At 43.7% G+C, this 19,019-nt stretch overlaps 2 protein-coding genes across 2 annotated transcripts in view; one reads left to right on the top strand and one right to left on the bottom strand.

Moving 5' to 3' along the window:
- The first annotated feature begins 660 nt into the window (after positions 1 to 660).
- Positions 661 to 3,446, top strand: asip2b (agouti signaling protein, nonagouti homolog (mouse) 2b). Its single transcript, XM_086129268.1, has 3 exons — positions 661 to 891; positions 1,704 to 1,765; positions 2,178 to 3,446. Exons 1-3 carry the CDS (start codon positions 780 to 782, stop codon positions 2,367 to 2,369), a joined length of 366 nt encoding a protein of 121 aa, XP_085985394.1. The 5' UTR covers positions 661 to 779; the 3' UTR covers positions 2,370 to 3,446.
- Positions 3,447 to 4,789: 1,343 nt separating this feature from the next.
- apoltp (apolipoprotein lipid transfer particle homolog) overlaps positions 4,790 to 19,019 on the bottom strand; it is a 28,446-nt gene continuing 14,216 nt past the window's right edge. The window contains exons 41-73 of the mRNA XM_086129825.1: positions 18,327 to 18,404; positions 16,707 to 17,078; positions 15,852 to 16,196; positions 15,329 to 15,664; positions 15,112 to 15,243; positions 14,612 to 14,764; positions 14,431 to 14,547; positions 14,186 to 14,359; positions 13,627 to 13,831; positions 13,389 to 13,543; positions 13,194 to 13,306; positions 12,814 to 12,895; positions 12,591 to 12,728; positions 12,175 to 12,337; positions 11,815 to 11,930; positions 11,573 to 11,719; positions 11,337 to 11,450; positions 11,136 to 11,252; positions 10,884 to 11,042; positions 9,925 to 10,086; positions 9,132 to 9,294; positions 8,808 to 8,995; positions 8,528 to 8,620; positions 8,135 to 8,339; positions 7,822 to 8,009; positions 7,493 to 7,590; positions 7,233 to 7,417; positions 6,948 to 7,147; positions 6,684 to 6,852; positions 6,115 to 6,224; positions 5,881 to 5,997; positions 5,180 to 5,306; positions 4,790 to 5,059 (exon numbers count right to left, since the gene is read on the bottom strand). Of these exons, the coding sequence (XP_085985951.1) occupies positions 5,049 to 5,059; positions 5,180 to 5,306; positions 5,881 to 5,997; positions 6,115 to 6,224; positions 6,684 to 6,852; positions 6,948 to 7,147; positions 7,233 to 7,417; positions 7,493 to 7,590; positions 7,822 to 8,009; positions 8,135 to 8,339; positions 8,528 to 8,620; positions 8,808 to 8,995; positions 9,132 to 9,294; positions 9,925 to 10,086; positions 10,884 to 11,042; positions 11,136 to 11,252; positions 11,337 to 11,450; positions 11,573 to 11,719; positions 11,815 to 11,930; positions 12,175 to 12,337; positions 12,591 to 12,728; positions 12,814 to 12,895; positions 13,194 to 13,306; positions 13,389 to 13,543; positions 13,627 to 13,831; positions 14,186 to 14,359; positions 14,431 to 14,547; positions 14,612 to 14,764; positions 15,112 to 15,243; positions 15,329 to 15,664; positions 15,852 to 16,196; positions 16,707 to 17,078; positions 18,327 to 18,404 (5,232 nt within the window). The 3' untranslated portion in view covers positions 4,790 to 5,048. The remainder of the gene's footprint in view (positions 5,060 to 5,179; positions 5,307 to 5,880; positions 5,998 to 6,114; positions 6,225 to 6,683; positions 6,853 to 6,947; positions 7,148 to 7,232; positions 7,418 to 7,492; positions 7,591 to 7,821; positions 8,010 to 8,134; positions 8,340 to 8,527; positions 8,621 to 8,807; positions 8,996 to 9,131; positions 9,295 to 9,924; positions 10,087 to 10,883; positions 11,043 to 11,135; positions 11,253 to 11,336; positions 11,451 to 11,572; positions 11,720 to 11,814; positions 11,931 to 12,174; positions 12,338 to 12,590; positions 12,729 to 12,813; positions 12,896 to 13,193; positions 13,307 to 13,388; positions 13,544 to 13,626; positions 13,832 to 14,185; positions 14,360 to 14,430; positions 14,548 to 14,611; positions 14,765 to 15,111; positions 15,244 to 15,328; positions 15,665 to 15,851; positions 16,197 to 16,706; positions 17,079 to 18,326; positions 18,405 to 19,019) is intronic.

Raw genomic sequence — 19,019 nt, 5'->3', positions numbered from 1 at the left:
AAGAGTATTTTTTTCGCAGACACATGAAGCTTGGCACAGTCAGTATAATGTTTCGTCTACTTACAGGCAGCCACCGTGTCAAAAGAAACGCCTTCAATATCCCGGAAGTCCCACCATGGCGCAAAATATGTTTTCAAATTCCTGAACACGCTAAACAAGACTTGCACCAGCACAAATCAATCAAATCACATCAAGATGTGCAGCTGCACACAACCGTCTATGAAGAAGTATTATTTTTTCCTAACATCACTATTTTTTTTGTCTCTGTCAACCTTAAAAAAAATTAAAAGTTGCTACCGTAACTGTAGGACTAGTTTTTACATCTTTTTAATTTCTATAACATTTTGGATGAGACGGGTTAGATGAGGGGTGGGGGGGGGGGGTTGATATGTTGCTTTTTATAAATTAAGAATTACGAAATTGAGACTAGGATGACCAGCAAATTATAACACACACACACACACAAAACCTAAGAGGCAACGTTTCTGGTGATGATTATTATAAATAATTTTGATCATAATAAGCACAAAATTGGCCACGTTTCCTCTTCATATTGTTCATCTTACCGGGGGCAACCTCATGTTCTTCACCAGGCATCGTTCCCTGAAATCTGTGGAGCAGGTGGGTGGAGCCTCGAAGTAGAGTCAAGGCACAGTTGAATCTCCTCAAAGGAGCGAAACCTACTCATCAAGTGAGCAACAGCGAGAGGGCCGCCACTCTTGGCTGTTGAGGAAACTATTGCGGTGGCAAGGACCTTTCGTCCATAAGATCACACCATCATGAGAAAAATCAGTCTGAACGGGAATTACCTTTGCTTGTTGCTGCTCGTCGTCCCACTGTGCTTTGTGGTGGACGCCAAGAAAGGTTTGAGGCAGCAGGACATTGATGCAGGTCAGAATGACACACTATCTATCTATCTATGGGAGGAATCGCACAATAAAGGGAGAAATATTAGACTTCATACTTCTGCTGGTTGTTTTCCACAGTGTAAAGTTAAACAGGTCTTCAGGCGTCGTGATCATATAACTGTTCTCACGAGTAGTTAAAGAAATTTACTGTAATTTATATTTGTGACGTTATTGCTTCGCTGCAACGCTTTCATCATTGTAACATGCGCGATACCGCACTTGACTTCTCTACAAAGTGATAATGTGTGAAACCAAAACAATTGTGGGGTTGCCGGGTGAGAACAAAACAAAATAAATAAACAAAAAGCGCAATGCTTATTATTTATTTTTTTATCATGTGAATAGGAGGTCTGTTGTAAAAGAAATATATAAAAGATGTCTTCACTTAAACCAAAATGCGCGGGATACTTCCTATGCCCAAATATGGTCAATTTTGTTTTTTTTTCAAATGTTTGATTGTTCAATGGTGAAAATAGCTTGCTGTCATTGACAGTGAAATGTTAATGCGTCAGATATAGGTTTGTATATATATATATATATATACACACACACACACAAACCTATAGATACAGGTTCTGGGAGGAAACCGGAGTACCAGGAGACCATAGCCTGTATTCGAACCCCCAACCTCTGCACTGTGAGCAGATGTGCAAACCAATCAACAAACATGGTGCTACACAAAGTTTAATCAATAAAAAGTTTTTTTCCCCCTCCTGAAAGGATAGGATTCTGGTTAATAGCACTGATATCAAATATAAGCATTGATTTCATTTTTTTTTTTGTCTTTTCCCACAGTTTGGACCAGAAGACTATTTGCAAGGCAAAAGATCTCAACGCCAATTGAGACTCGCAGTCCGGTACGTTTTTTTTTTCTCTCACTCACTTATAATTAAAACAGTTCTTCCGTGTCGTCCCATGAAGACATAAAATAAATGTGAGGGGTGTACTCAACTTCTGTGAGATCTTGTGAGATATTTTCAACAACAGAGTGAATTTTAAATCATAAGTCTTGAACATACTGACAACCAAATGTTAAAAGGATTTGGTGAAGAAAAATGTGTTAGTAGTTGTAAAAAGTGAACAAATTATTCAATGTTCTTATCGTATTTCTTCCAACATGAAAAGAACACATCTATTGAACAAGCATCATTCATTTATTTCACGCGTGATCTCGAACAAAACAGCATACTGTCATTCCAGCTTTCCGATCATTAAAATCGAGGTGAACTTCGCGGCCATTTAAAAAGCTCGCTTTGGGCGATTTTTCAGAAATGCAAGTCAGAGGTCTCGGCGCCCGTGCGTCGCTGCAGCCTCCCGAAGGGGAGCTCCTCTTCCAGCGAGCCGTACTGCGGCCCCTGCTCCTTCTGCCATTGTCGATTCTTCAACGCCATCTGCCGCTGCTGGAAGATTAAGCCTCCATGTTTGGGGAGGAGGAAAATTCCGTGCACGAGCTTCAAGTAAACATCATGTTCCCATGTGGCGCGGCGCACAGCAATAAGAATGAGAAACTATCAGACAAAGCTCCTTGATCAAAGTGTCATGTGTTGACATTGTAGGAATAATGATTACTGGTACCGGTAATTTGATAATGTGATGCACAGTGGATCGAAAAATTCTACATCCCCCGGGTCAAATGTCTGGTTTGTGTGATGTACAAAATATTCCCCTGCCCCCTTAATGTTAACGATAATCTGTACTACTCAATTGAAACGGATATATTTTATATGGGGTGAGCAGAAATAAACTGTGATGATTTGGTTGCGCAAGTGTGTACACCCTCTTAGAACTGGTAAATGTTCAGGATTAAGGGGGGAGGGCGCACACAACCGTTCGTGGGTGGTGGGGTGTTCTCCAAGGGCCCACTTTACGACACAGATGTGCTTCCGACATGTTGAGACTCACATTTAAAGGGAATGAAAAGAGCCGCTTTGATTGCCTATTAATCAAGTGACCACTCCCGCAGAGATGCAGCCCGCCCACTCGCAGATCCGCCAGCCTGTGCCTCTCCATGAAATTAGCATTATATGGTGTAATCCGTCTCCGTGCAGAGTGCCGTGCACAATTTTACGCCGGTCCCAAAAATAGATTGTCAGGAAACACCTGGCATCGTTTAAAGTGCCTCTGATTCACTCTAAATGAAATTCATTTGTTGTTGTTCTTGTTTTCTGGCATATTTTTGCTTTCGAGTAGAAGCGTTCCCTCCAGAGCCGCACCTGTCACAGATCATCCGACAACTGGCTGTTGGATTATTTCAACCTTGCTCACGACTTTTGTCTCCAAGTGCCTGTTTATTCATATACAAGAATACGTTCTTGACTTTTTGCCTCATAGCTTCTCGCCTCACAGTAAGCAGTAGTTGTTATTTCTCGGTTTGTATTTTTGTGGATTGATTGATTTACATTTATCTTTTTCCTTGCCTTTTAGCAAGTGTTTTTTGGTTTGTGTCGTTTTGATCTGGTTCTTTGTCACCAACGTCATTTGTTGTACTTAGTCAGTCTTGCGTTTTTTGTGAATAAACCGTTTTGTGCAAAGACCTTATCCTTGTCTATTGTTTGGAGGATGCACTCCTATACATATTATTCCGGAACTTGACAGAAATACTGGGAAATCAACTTTATAAGGTGACGCAGCACTGTATATCTGTCAAATGTTTGAGGCAGACAGACGGGCCTTCATCATTACTGTGAACTCCTTTGGGAGAGGCCTAAGTAGCTCGGCCAGGAGTTCAGACTGTATCCATCCTGCGGTAAACTTTATCTTGAAAGCCTGCAATTGCTGTCCAAAGCGTAAGAATGCGAACAAGTCAAAGCGGTTGCTGATTTATCCAGTAAATCGACTCCAATCTAAGCAGAATCGCTTTTACAAGCTGTTGTCTTTCTGATTTCATGTGTTGACATGAATTATTTCAGGATCATAAGATCATTTTTGACAACCCATGCCCACAAGGAGATTACAAAACTCTGGAAGATGGATTCTTTCAACAAGAGGTCATAAAACCATGGCCACCTGTTCAAACCAGATTACCGGTAGATGTTTTCTTCTGACGGGCATGAAACGAAGATGTTCCCATTTCGACCAGTTAATGTGCTAATGTGGTTTTGGGTAAAACATTTTTTTGCTTTTACAGGTGGAGCAAAACTCAGTTTCTCATATTCTGCCCACTTTGTTCAGTCTGTTGGTTACCTTTCCAAAGTCCAAAATCTTGGGGTTCTGATAGATTCGGACCTGACTTTGAGGAATCATATGAAAGGAATCACAAAAACAGCCTTTTAACAGGCTGAAAAACTGCTCCAGACCGGAGGGTGGCATGCTCAGACCAGGAGAAACGTGACCATGCTTTTATCTCCAGTAGACTTGATTCTTGTAACGGTTTTCTTACTGGACTCTCTCAAGCCTCAAATAGCTGCAGCTCATTCTGAACGCTGCAGTTTGGGTTCTGACTAAAACAAAAGTGATCCGTACATATTTCTCCGGTCCTAAAGGGTTTACACTGGCTACCGATTAGCTGAAGGATCGATTTCAAAATGTTGCTTCTGGTCAATAAATCACTGAATGGTTTGGGTCAAGAATACATGAAAGATATGCTGATTGAATATAAACCCAGCAGGGCTGTGAGATCTGCAGACTTGGGTCAATTCGTGGTGCGCAAAGTTCAAAGTAAACATGGTGAAGCTGCATTTAGCTGTTACGCTGCACATATCAAATAAGATGTCACCAGAAGTGAAATGCTTTATTTCTACATCGAACTGAAGGAGCAACATCTGGATGTTGCAGATCTCATCCCATCTGGATCGCGGAGTGTGTCGCGCAGACAAATGTCCAAATGAGATCACCGCGTTTCTGGGTACAAATTAAACCGTAAGGATGTGGATGAGATGCACTGAAAGCAGCAGAATTTAATAAATGCACACGAAACAGGTTGCAGTTGAATTAAATCTAAGTCACTCACTGATTATCTTCATTGTACAACAGAAGAAGAAGAAGAAAAAGAACTCATTACCAATAAACAGATTGCTGTTTTTTAAATATTCACATTGTGACCGTGTTTGTCTGTTTCAAATCACACAAGTGTCAAGAAAGGGTGCAGCAGCTCATGAGGCATGAAAGTTTCATTTTGGCCTCTGAGAAATGTGTCCATCTTTACCCTTGCACTGAGGGGAATAAAAAAAAAAAAAAGGAAAATAAACTGTCCGTACCGCATCAACATCACATAAAAACTTGAATAAATATGAATTCATCATGCACGTTGGTTGTATAAGGGCCTAACTTACCACACTGGGTGGGGATTTGAAGGGGTATGTAGTTGTGTTGGCACAGATGAACAAAAGCAGACGCTAATCGACAGGGAGCAGTGGAGGAGCTTGACTCGCATACCAAGGAGAACTGACCAGGATCCACCTGATGGTAGACACACAGAAAGTACTCCAGAAAAAACAGCCCAAAAAGTTACAGGGACAGTCGCATTTTGTGCGCCATTTCAAGATCAACCTAAAATGCACTGTGACCTTTATAGGTGAACTTTTCTAATGGTGGGACCAATAAAGGTTATGTTAACATCGTGTAGCATGAGCTTGGATAATATTACACTCCCTGCTGCCAAGATGAGTTGTGTCATCAGGATTTGCCTCAACAATAATGATGCTCTGTTTCTAATATCACTGTCATTATACGAAGCTTCTGGATATCCTGACTTTGCTCTAAATCAATCTAAAATCAATTAAATGTTAGGGGGGTTGCACTTATCCTAACATTAAGAGCTCTAAACACCAAATAAAAGCATGTAATCATAAACTAAATGGTTTTATAGTTCTTGATAAAAAACTGTTTTGTTTTCTCAGGGATCAACCTCGCTGAACAATAACCCCGCTCGCCAACACACACACACACACACACACACACACACACACACACACACACACACACACACACACACACACACACACACACACACACACACAGCGTTCATACTCACCACCCCAAAACAGGAACTTAGAGGAGAATCAGCAGAGGAGAACAAAAATTCACATGTGACTGCCCTGGTGGCTACAAATTGCCTTTCAGCTGTCGGTCTTGCACACTCAGAGTTCACCTTGGCACAGAGCATGAACATCCACGTAAAAATCCTCGATTGTAGCCAATGGATCATTTCAATTTGCAGAGGGATAAATTGTTCACAGACAACAGCTCAAATAAATGCCAGACCTACCTGCCAGCTGTTGATGAAGTCCTTCATGTTTTCAGCTTGGGAATCATCACGCAAAGGTGAGTCATTGCCCGCTTCGTTGTCATTGGTCCCCAACAGACCCGTCGACTTGCCTGTATGCACACAAACACGCGTATTCTGTATATCTACCAGCCAAGGCGCATCTTTTACATGAGAGAAATCTTACAGCGCGGCACCAGACAAAAAATAAATAAATCTCTTGGAGAATATCATAAATGGGGGCTTGAAACATGGCTGGAACATCAGTGAGACCAAAGGGCATCACCAAATATTCAAAGTGGCCAAGGGCCACCTTAAAGGCTGTTTTCTACTCTTTCACCTTCCGGATACGCATTGCTAAGATCTAGTTTGATAAAAACGGAGGCTTGGTTGCTTGGTTGAGGGTCTCAAAGGAGGGAGGGGTCAATGAGGCGGGGTGGATACCTATTTTTAATGGTGATGTCATTTAGTCGTCTGAAGTCACTGCATGGTCACGGGATCTTTTTTTTTTTGGTCCACAAAGAAGTATGACAAGGTGCTCCTGTCAATCCTTTCGTGTCTTAAATTCTCACCATGCAACCATCCGTCGAGAGTCAAGCTGCACACCTCAATTCTCAGGTCACATGAGACCGACACGCCATTGCGACTGGATACCTGCACAATGCGTGATCCCTTACGGACGATGACGCCGCCATCACTTCGCCACATGTGTGTCACGGTTTTGTTGCACTGAACATTTACCTGTGACACAAACAACTCTTATAACAACTCTCCACTGGATTTGTGCGCCCCCCCCCCTCAAAGAACACGTGACATCATGGTGAATGTTCCCATACCTCTCCACTGCGCTGAATCCTGACAGTGCTGTTATTCAACCGCAGCAGGAGGAGGTTGTGTGGGTGTGAATTGAGCACAAGTGTGAATGAGGGCTGGGAACTAACATCTTGGGCCAGAAGAAGTGGGCAGGAAGGTGGCAGCTCATAAAGATGGCCATCGAACGTGACTACAAACTGATCTGCCACCAGCAAAGCTTGGTCTGTTGGAGGTAGAAACAAAATAAAAATCTAAATGTCGCAACAGTATGTAAGCAGCGGAGCTCATTAGATTGAAGTGTTTCTTACGAATAAACGGACTGTCCATGATCTTCCTCTTGAGGCGGTAAAGTTCAGCGGTGGATCTAATGGAGGCGAGGCTTTGCAGGGGCTTGAGGAGCCACTCTTCTAAAAGGATCCCCACCAGACCGGCCTCAGCCACACGAGTCCAGCGCAGCGGGGGAAGTGACATAGACGCAGCTACAGAACACTCACTGGCAAAACAAACCAACTCAAATCCTTAACAAGTGCAACATCTCTCACATTTGTTTGAGATGCACGTGCGGTACCTTGGCGAGTATCGATAAAGTGAAGCCAGTTGTTTCCGGAGTCCGGAAAAAGCCACTCCCAGTTTGCTTTCTATCCAGTGGTACGTGTGCTGGCCTGCCTGATAAATGCAGAACAGAATAACTTCAGACCTGCTCAATATATACAAAGTAAATTCAAATGTCAGTCGGCACAAATAACAAATGGTGAAGAGCTGAAGCTGAGCTGAAATACGGAGAAATACCGGCAAATGCAATTGTGCAAATGTGAAGCTATAATAATAGTTTGGATCACAGAACAAACTTTGATAGCATAATAACAACAATTGAGAGGATCTTGAAGAGTTCCTTACCAAATCCATGGCACGGCTGAGGGTAGCCATGCTTCCTCGAGCTAGCGGCCTGAGCTGAGGACTCTCCCGCAAAGCAGGGGCGGCCTTCAGAAGTTTGTCGGTCCACAAAACAACAGCCTCCCTCCACACAGCCTCCAGCCGCTGTCCTTTCACATCCTGGTACACGCCTGCGAGAGTGGCCAGCGGCTCTGTGGACGGCAAACATACTCGATGAATAATCTTGGATCGAGGTACGGAAATATAAGCCTCGAGCGGATCATAATCCCCGCGAATGACTGTTGGCAATCACAATTGAAAAACAAGTGTTACATACTCCTCAGCTCCAGCTGTCCCAGTAGCGAGGTGTGCTGTAAAAGGTGAAGATATCGAGGCAGGCTCGTAGTGACGATGTGCCGAAGGGAGCTACTGTGCCACAGAGCCAACAAACTCTTGCCTCTGTGTCCCAACAGAGACTCTGCTTGTTGGACAATAAGCAGAGCCGCGGCACTCACGTCTTGGAGCAACTCGCTTTCTCTGGACTGGAGAAAGGGGAAAAACTGCTTGTTAAATGTGTCCTTTTGTCACAAAAGAATCTTTTTGAGTTTTTTAAAGGAAAAGAAAAGAATTTACATCAGTGCCAGCTTTCTACTGACTACTTTACAGTGCCAGTAAATTCCTCTGAGATATTTTCGACATAACATCACAGCAGTATTAGCCGGTTAGTCACCTGTTGTCTGAATTCAGCAAGAAGATATTTCATTGTCTGGATTCTCTCCAAAAGCTTGCGTCTGACCTGAGAGCCGACAGCTTGAATCCGTGCCTTTAAAAATAAACACACCAAATAGGGAGAAATGCAAATACACTAGTCACACGAAAAGATTTTGGAATATTTGACTTCTGAGTGAAATTTTATCTATTTGCAGATTTCTTTTTTTTTTTTTTGTGTGTGTCAACATGTAGAATCTTACGGCTGCTGAAATGCAGTAACATGTCTGAAGCAGCATTACCTCCACTGCAGTCAGACTCTCCACACAGCCACTTGCTGTCAGCGTGAGCCTCCGATTGGCTGCTCCTGCAGACAGACTTCCCAAAGTTTCGGACTGGCTGCCGCCATCTCTTTTTTGTAACGCCAGCATCAGATTGCGACTTGTCCCCAAACACGCCACCACAGAAACATTCTCACTCAGGCCAGTACCTGCACATACACGGATAGACATGTACAGTACATACTGTGCATACCGTACTAGCTAGAACCATCAAGTACATTCGATGTGTCAGTCAAACTAAGCATGATTATTTGGTGAGCGTTGTGTGGCTGATTCTCTATGTACCGTTTTTATAGCCTGCAGTGGTCTGGAGACATCTTCCTTCCAGTGTGCCATTCAACCACATCTCGTCTCTGTGGTCCAATCTTGTGCGTACAAGAAGAGCAGACCCCTGGAGCCATGACAAAGCACTGGCTCCTACCTCCACACTCCAGTTCCCCATCCTAGACTGATAAAATATAGAATGTTTTTATGATAACCCACCATAGCATTTGGTTTCCTGGGGGACTCAACCCCCGTGAAAATTACTTAGTTAAGAGCAGGGACTCGGACATCACCATACACATCCATCTTATTTCTGTGGCACTTCATACCTACCGACCACAAACAATCGCAGGGTACATATAGACAAACGACCATCCACGCGCACATTCGCACTTCCCTAACGCTCTTGAATGAAATATTTTACAGACAATTATCCAAATTCATACTGTATTTGTTTTGGGGGTTTTTGCAGGGGGTGGGGGGGTTGGTCACCTTGTTTCAGATGCCTCTGTTCAATTACATCTTTAAGCATTTGCTTGACATTTTATGATTTCATTTCATGCACTGTTTTGCACATTTTAGTTAAATGTATGTGTGTGTGTGTCTATAATATGGATGTACATAACAATACAATATTTTCACGAAATAAAATGATGTGATAATTATCACAATATTGTGGGGAGGTCGCCGATATCATAAACTAAGCTCACCATAATATATAAAAATTCACAATAAAATATTAAAAAAAAAAAAAAAAAGCTCATTGTATTTGAAAAAAAAAAGTGCAATATTGCTTGCCCACCCCAGTCTGCACCTCAGTAAAGAGAGTCACGTTGGTGCGCTCAACATTCGATGAGTTGGTCAGAGTGAGCGTGAGGCTGCAGAGGTTGGGGCGTCCTGTTACCGACAGACGAGACTGGGTGTAAAACAGCTCCTCTCCAGAGTTCAGCCTGTGAGAGCCTGACCACGATAGAGTCTGAAAAACACAGACACACATGGAAACGGTTGCACATTGTCTGAATGTTGTACAACCCCTGGTAAAAATGTGCAATCTCTCTCGGAGGACGTAAATCGAGTTCTTTGAATTTGTAGGGAAAAAAAGCAGGTCATGAAATTCTATCAGTGTTAGGGCTTCTCCTTTTATTTTCGCTTCACTCAAGTGGTCGCATATCTCAAGCAAGTCAAGTCAACTGTATTTATAGAGCACTTTCAAACAGCCATCACTGCATACAAAGTGCTGTACATGGAGCAATTTAACATATACAATAAGCAGTAAAACAAATCGGTAATAAAGACGGTCGAAAGCTCAGCCAGCCCGGGTTACTGGAATGTTGTGCCCCACCTTGGTCCTATCGAATGCATTGAAGAAGTGCTACTGCACATGTCAAACTAATAAGAAAAAGATTAGTGAGCTCCCGACTGAAAATACCCCACAAAGCCAGACAACAGAAATTAAATAACCAACTTGTCTCATGAGTAAGCAAATTATCCCGCTCATCTAAAAAAAAAAACATATATTTTGAAGTTGTACTTAACTATTGAATGTTTGTCATAATCAAGATGATTCAGATGAGTGGAATGACAAACTAAAATCACAACAAAAAAAAAAATCAAAATTGATCATGTAACGGGAGAATTTTATCAAATCAAATTATGTTCATCATATTGACATCGCTGGTAGTTTTGGTTCCAACAATATTCTGTTGGATTTTCTCACATTTAAATTACTGAATGATGTGAGTTTAGTTTCCGGACTTGGAGCCACGTACTTACGGGCTGTGGCGGGCAGAGGGCCATCAAAACCGTGTACTCAAAGCGATCTTTGAGGTTGGTTTGGATTTTCGTTAAGACGGAATGTGAGGGACATGGCGCAGGCGACACTTTATCCAGGCCGATATTCACGTGGAGGCTGTGCATTCCTCGTGCACCTTTCTAAAGAAACACACAACATGATTAGATCTGCCAGAAGAAGGAGAATTTACATTGTCATTCAGTCCAGTGCAAGCTTTTGCAAGTTGTGTGTACCTCATACTTCATGCCTTGTTTTACACTCCTGTTGTCCCATCTTAGCTCAGCATTTTGTGAGAGCAAGTTTCCTTCCTGGCTGACTGAGACACAACCTTTCACAGGAGATGCCACTATCTACTCACACACAAATATACGGTATTAGGCTCAGAATGAAGATGGACCCTGGTTTGAGATTGACACCAATTGTTGCTTCCCTACCGTCTGGGTTGACAAGTGAGCACAAGCCTGCCCCCTGCTGGAGTTGAGCTGCCATCGTTTGTTTAGGCTGATGGAGATGTTGACCGGCAATCCGCTGAGCCAAGACAGCTGGGTCTGAGTTGAGCAAAAATATGGAAAGGAGGATAGCGGTGGTCACCTCAGACTGGTTGGGCAGGCAACCTGTGCAATATTCATGCTGTCAAATCAGCAGCTTGAATCTGAACGTGTACCACCACCTGCAGGAAGCTGCGCCGCTCTTTCTCAGGGCCGTGTGAGAGTGTGTGAAGTGAAAGCTGGCTAAGTAATGAAGAAAAGGGCTGGTTCAGCTCCAACTTGGTCTCATTCATCTCCCGGGATCGACTCCGCAAGCTGAGAGCTCTGACCTTGAAAGAGATAAAAAAACAAAAGTGATTAAAAATCATTCCTCATGAAAAAAAAAAGCTAACAGTCATCTGTTTCAGTGTGTGCGAAGGCCAACCTGCTCCAGTCGACCGTTTCTCATCCAGCCTAAGGAAACGCTGTCCAGACAACCTTGGAGGGAGCGCTCTCGTGCGACCTCCAAACTGGTCAAACGAGGCCGCCACTTCATCTGAACTACGGTCAATCACATGAAAAACCGTACACTTAAAGGTGAAAGAACATGATTTATTGTTTTTAAATGTTGACATCTGAAATGTGACAAAAGTCAGAAAATAGAATACAGCAGTGATTCCCAACCAGTAACAGTAAGAGAGAACACAGTGTATTCACTGACCGCAGCGCAGCTGGACCTTCTATTCATTAGATGAAACAAAAAAGCTTATTTGTGAGCATTGATGAATTTTTGCATCACACTCACCTTTTAGGGTTTGATTCCCGCTCTGCAGTGACGGAGGTGCCGTGTAGAGCCCCGACAAACTCAACTCCTGCTTTCCCCACAAGGCTCCGTGTTGCACGAGGTAACTCCAGTTCCTGGCTTCATACAAGGTCTTCACCGCAACATTTCTTGGCAGCAGCTTCAACTGCAGAACACAGACAGAGTGAGATGAATGGATTAACATGAATCTGAAGAAAAGCGATGTAAATGTGATATCGTCTTGGAATGGAAGCACAGCACTGCCTTCTCAAGAGCAGCCACTCTTGGTATGCACGTTTTGCATATCATTCCTCTGGCGAGGCGCGATAGCCAAAAAAACACAACCACTGGGAAGCGCCAGGTGAAGGCACGCCTCGGCAGAGCTGGTGAAATATCTGCGTACAAAATCCCAACAATACCTGAGGGTACGAGTGTTTGAGCTCGAGAGATTGTCTGTATCCACCATCAATCACCGCCAACTCCCCAAAGCTCCACAGACGCCTTTTGCCGGACAACAGCTCTACCAAACCCCCCATGCCGGACTGGCTTTGGTTCAACTGGACAGAAGAAAAGACAGATCATTTGTTTAGAGATGGCGAGTCTGCCTTGGGCATTACTCAGCATGTCTAGCATCCAACCGACCTGTGAGTGGAAATTGAGTTGTGATGGCAAGTAGATCTGCATCTTGGGAATACTCTGGACCACCTTGACTAGCAGATCCTTGCTGAATAAAACAATATTTTGTCGTCATTCGTAGTGATTACCAAAAACTGTTCCATGACACATGATTCCAATTGGTCCAAAAATTATTATTTGCTATAAAGGATGTAGAATTGATCATCTATCAATCCCAGTGACGTATAGTGACAGGCAAAATTATTAAAAGACAGACCCCCCCCTGTGTTGGTCTCATTTCTCTTTGTGCGTTGGTTTAAAATGCTAATTGCCTGCACGTGAGAGCAGATGGGTGCTTCACCTCAGGTAGAAGCCAATTTTCAGAATTGTGTTATTTCCACGCCTACCTGTTGGGCAGATGGTGCCCTTGGATGATTATTGCAAGTGAGGATGCAAGTTCAGGGTTCAATGCCATGGAGGACTTCAACTGTGACCCAGAGAGTCTTCCCCACGCCTCAACCTAAATGAACAAACAGAGAGATGATTGGCAATCTGCAAAAAGTCCCGTCGTCGATGCCTTCTGCTCTGTGTAATTTTTTTACTTGCAAGGCAGGACTGGAGTCGCCAGCTCGGATGTGCTTGAGAGTAACTCGGCCCTCTTTGGACACTCCCTTGAGCCCCCAGCCTGCAACGTCTGCGACCAAGCGAACCCGCCACTCTTGATTATGAGCGTGCACTGAGATGCTCCTTAAAGGACCTGTCGAGAGAGAATATCATAGCATCACATTTCTTCCTCTACGGTGCAAAAAAATTTCAGTTCAGCTCTTAAGACAAGCTGACCTTTAAAGTGCGCAGTCACCACAGTATTGAGACTGAAGTGCTTCCATGTTTGATTTGAAGGTGAGGGAGAGTAGGAGAGAAGTGCAGCCAAACGTCCGTCAACCGAACTCACATTCACACCCGAGTCCAGCAGCTTGTGCCCGTCTAGAGTAACCTGAGCCCTGGACTGGAGCTGGGACGACATCCCTTGTGTGGAACATAAGCCCTTTAGGACACATATATGTAAACATAAATACATTTATGTATTTTTTCTTGGCCTGATAAAAAAAATAGATTTTATGTCACCTTTATGAACATGCATTTACATATCACACAATCCAAAAAAATTGGCTGTGTTCACTCCCACAACAGCGGAAACTCTCTCTACTTGCAGCCATCTAGGAAAATGCCAAAAGAAACAAAACTACACCTCTGTGTACATTTAGACTGCGCTTTGGGAAACACTTGCACTGGGCACGAAAACAGGACCTGAGTGTTAGCTCAAATTGTTTTTTTTTCCAGATCTTTATTTTCAATCTCATTGGATTACAGGGAAACCTCATTTACTGTTATACCGTACCTCGATATTGTGCGGTACCCCTCTTTGCTGTAGCCACGGGAAACTGTGCCACATGATTGCTCTTATCTCTTTGGTCATGGGAAAACATTTAAGATTTAGTCTCAGTCCTGCTTGCAAATGCCCAGATTGGACCTTTACGGTTAGGGCCTTCCCTTCAGAGCACCCAATCTCCAGCTGTAGAATCAACACACAAATTAAAATATTGGCTCTTTTAATTGTCAGAGTTGGTGATTGACTGAATGTACCTGGATGCTACTGTTGCCAGGGAGACCCATTGAATTCAGGCGGCTCAGTGTATGTCTGAAATGACTCTTCACAATAACCGTCTGAAATGCTTTCTCCACGGTCATCTCTTGATTGAACTGTAATCCAGAAAGGACAATTTTTAGTTTAAAAAGGTACAGTCACCGGTCCCACAAACGTTACCTTTTCGTTCTGTGCTCTGCAGTGCATCCTGTAATAATACGATTGATTGCCATGATTCCCAGAACTCAGTAATATTTCCGTGTGAGTTGTGAGACCGAGTTTCTTTAACAGGGGCACGGAGTGGTCGAAATGAAGTGATACCTCATTTTGTGCCTGAAAAAGAAGAACATGGCATTATTAAGGTTCTCTGAAGACAAGATTGCTACATGTATGTGTTTACTGGGTCACCCAAAACAAAAATTATCATTCCCCCTTACTCCTTCCACATATCTCAACCGATTCAAACCATTTAAATTATATCCCAAATTAGGATGGACATATTTATCATATTTATCTCCTCCTTCTACAGACAATTCTTGACTGATTCAAACCATTCCAACTTAAGTCTCACATTCTACATTTTAAAAAGTCCGCAGCATTTCAGTTCACCATCGGATCTTCGGCAGTCGCATGCAATTACGACAGAAATTGCATTCTCGAGTTATTTATGATTTTCAAACCTTGGTTTTCTTCAGAGCAACTAATGAATGTAACTCAGCCTCGTCAATCGCCATCGACATTTGAGATTCAGCATGAACTGGGGTGATAGTCAAGGACCCAGAGGCCTGCATCATGTCCGGACTACCCCACTCCTGGAAAGCACAAATATGAGGTCAGCTTTTGATAAAGTGAACCAAACAGGAAGCAACCTTGTGAATGATATTGGACACACGCTACCTGAATTACACTGCAGTTGTTGTGATACATAAATGACCCCTGCAGGCCAGAACGTGACATCACAAATCCTCTGGCTCTCACAGCACATTCATCAAGTAGAACCAGAGCCTCGGTGGCGTATTGTTGTTTGCCGAGTTTGCCTGTTACCCTCACTTTGCTGAGTTCAGGGAAATTTCCCAGAGAGGGAAATTTATGCCTGAGCTCACCCTCCACACTTAACTCGGGCCATGGCTGCGCAACGAGCTGCAGGAAACATCTTTTGCCGTCCACGTTTGCGTCCACCACGGCTGCCCATTTGCCCTCGTTATCCCGCCACGCTGATCCATTCAACTGAGCCTGAGCAGAAATGAGGAAAGGTCACTGAAAATATTTTTGACAAGGAGAGGTGGAATCTATGAAGCCCCAGACATGATATGGATGAAAATGATGCCGCAATGGAATTGTTTTTGTCATGTCTCGGGCTTCATGAGAATCATCTAAAAGTCAGGAAAACGTTTTTACTACTTCTCCCCACAAAGCGTACTTGCAAGGTTGGGCAATCTGATTGCAGAGCCCAGAACAGCCGCACCCTGTCTTGGTCCTCAACAAATCTTATTTGACAGGCTCCAGCTTTTAGGAACAGAGTCCCAGTCCGCTCAGTGCTTCCTGGAGCAGTGGCCTCAATGACGACCATATAGGGAACACCTCGGCTCCTCAAACCTGAGAAAGAGTGTGTAAGGCTTGCAGACAGATGTGGGGAGCGGCAGGACTCGCGTAGCTCAAAAGCGAGCTCCTGGTTGTCTGCGTTCAGAGAAGAGCTGATCATACGCCCGCAGGGAACCCCTGACAAAGACCCCCGAAGAACCAAGATCGCAGGAATGATTGTCCCCTGTGGAAGAGGAAAAATGATGAGGAGCATGTTTGTGGTTTGCTTCTGTTGCATAGCTGCTTTGTTCATGTAGTCCAGGGGTTCTCCAACTTTTTCAGTTCAGGGACCCTTTATAAGACGGACGCCTCTCATATTCCTAATACTAATTATGACATCTACCTGTATTTGTACATCTAAAATAATAGATTATATAACTTAAAAAGTTGCCTGTTTTAAAAAAAGAAGTTGTAGCGTTACACAAATGTCAACATTTTCGAGAAAAAAAATGTATGAGCCTGAAGTCATATTGTTTTAAGAGAGAAAAAAGTTGTAATCTTTACAAGAACAAAGAAGTATTTTGTGAAGATGAACAGTGAAAATATAAAGTCATACTTTTCCAAGATGTTGAATTCGCCTTTTGTTCTACATGATAAACAACTTTACGGATACAAGCAATCACATCTGAGCTTTAAATTGAACCAAAGCTTGGACAGGGAGGTACGCGCTTTTTGAAATGACACCGTTTCCTACCTGCAAGGCAGGGCAGGAGTTGGCCACATTTACACTGTAAGAAAATCCATTGCTCTCTGCTTCTGAAGATTTGCCTTTATCCAAAAGGCCGCTGAAGTGACAGTTTCCAATGTCCAGGCCAACCTTTACAAGAGGCAAATGTGTAGCTAAGACACTGATGACCAGTGCGCCATTAGAAGGGAACCCCAACGCTTGCAATGTCTCTATAGAGTGCCGGACTGATGCGTTCAAACTAAGACTAGGCTGAAACGCAAGAGACAACGTAAAGCCGCCTCTCTGCTTATTTTGAGCCAGGAGATCAATGTGGACATTTGTAGAGGAACCAGAAGAGTTGATGGAGATGTTCATTGATGCCTGTGAGGGTAGGAGCACCTATACAACAAAAAGAAGAAGAAAAAAGTTAGGAACAGGATACATTTGAATTATTCAGTTTGTAAAATCTGTGGCAAATTTTCAAATTGTCATAATGTAATAAATAAGTTGAGATCTTTTCTTGTTACCCGAACAATAGTTGAACAAAGTATTCTTCTAAAAATTCTGATCTCCACTTTAGCTTGGAAACAAGATGTCTGACATGCATCTTGTTTCCTGTCTAACCTTCAGAAAGACACATTGCTGATGAACAAAAACAGTCCAGTGGCGTCTCCCGTTCTCTCCTCTCCTTTGTTGATACAGCAGAAGCATGGAACATTCATCACTTTCCAGCTGAAACCCGACTTGACCCGCTGTGGAGAGCACACCTACAGCGAGTGCCCATGGTACCTCGCGAGACACATTTTGGTCAAGCGTCATCCTGAGTGAGGGGAAGGACTCAAAGGCCACGGTGACACCTGACTGAGCAGACTGGCTTTGGACAGACTGTTGAGCACTACCATTGAGGAAGTTATCAAGCAGATGACCAGAACCTCGAAAGTCTGGTGTGCTTGGGAGGAAGGAGAAGCGGGAGGCCCGTTTATTCTGGAAGGTCCCACTCCGTTCAGTCTTCCGTTGCTTCAGTCGTAGAGAGAAGATGTGACGGATGGAGTCGTGTTGGTTGTGGAAGTAAAGAGCAGCTTTCAGTCCATCTTTCACTGCTTGCCCATCTGCCGTTAGCGACGTCTTCCGCAGCACATCCCCTTCGAGTCTTCTAATCTGCTCCAACACTAACCTTCCCTTCCCTCGACATCGCAAAGACAGCAGCAAACTGGAGCTGACCGAATCCCACCATGTAGTGAAATCCGCCCAGATGTGACACCAGCTTTCCAACCTCACGCGACCAGTCATCTCAGCCTTGTGTGTCACGTTACGACTGCCATACGCAAGTTTTCCATACCAGCCATACAGCCCACCATTCTCCATTCTCAGCCCCAAATTCCAGTCCGTTATCCACGGGCCAACGACCAAGCCAACCCCCAAGGCCCACCTCTGAGGCCCGGGCCGGAGGAGCAGCCTGAGGCCAGATTTGGTGGGCACCCCGTAATAGCTCAGCAGCACCACAGAAGAATGTGTGAGGTTAGCTTTGAACTCCCTGTGACCGTTAGGACTCAAACAGCCTTTAGCTTCTGCTTTGAGGCTCAGGTGTGCAAGTGACAGACCGTAGCAGAGCCTGCGATGTGGTCGATGAGAGCGAAATGCTCGTACCTCCACTGGGCGCCCTGCCACGTCTCCGTAGCACTGCGCAGAGAAATGGTCTGCAGCTGTGTCCCCTGTGCAGTTCATCTGTGAAAACAAAAGCCCCCAATGCCCCCCTGTTGTTGACTTTGCTGTTCAAAGCAGAAACTAGAAAAGAAAATAGCATTGTGGGATAGCACATTACGGATGTGAACCGTGAGAGCTGTAAAACACAGGTGTCAAACTTGGGGCGCCGGGCGAGATCAGGAAAACTTGTCCACATTTTTCCGAAATATTTGTTCCAATCAAATATTTTTAACAATGATGAGGGCCAAATGCAAGACAATGTCGCAGTTTGTTTTGGATTTACTCTATCCAAAGGGATTGAAGTTGAAACCAAGCTATGTACTGAACTATGATTGTTGCCATACCTTTACACGCTTGGTGATTATGCGTTTTCTGTTTCACCGCTAAAACCAGAATGATGTGGACCACAATGATACCAAGGAAATCCTCTTTGCTGTTTTTTGTGCTTTCTACTGTCTTCGTCATTAATTTAGTGTCTGGTTGTTCGTTGTGGTGTGAATTATTTTGCTCCATGTACGGCACTTGTTTTAAACTGCTCTATTAATACAGTTTAGATGAGTTACTCTTCAATCTTACTGTTTTTGGAGGGAGTGTTGCTTCACTGTGCAAAACAAGACATGCTTGAAAAAGACAAGA

This window comes from Hippocampus guttulatus, chromosome 14, assembly GCF_054856545.1.
Source record: "Hippocampus guttulatus isolate MCC_2025c chromosome 14, RoL_Hgut_1.0, whole genome shotgun sequence".
Taxonomy (NCBI): Eukaryota; Metazoa; Chordata; class Actinopteri; order Syngnathiformes; family Syngnathidae; genus Hippocampus; species Hippocampus guttulatus.
This window is presented reverse-complemented; position numbering and strand designations above follow the sequence as displayed.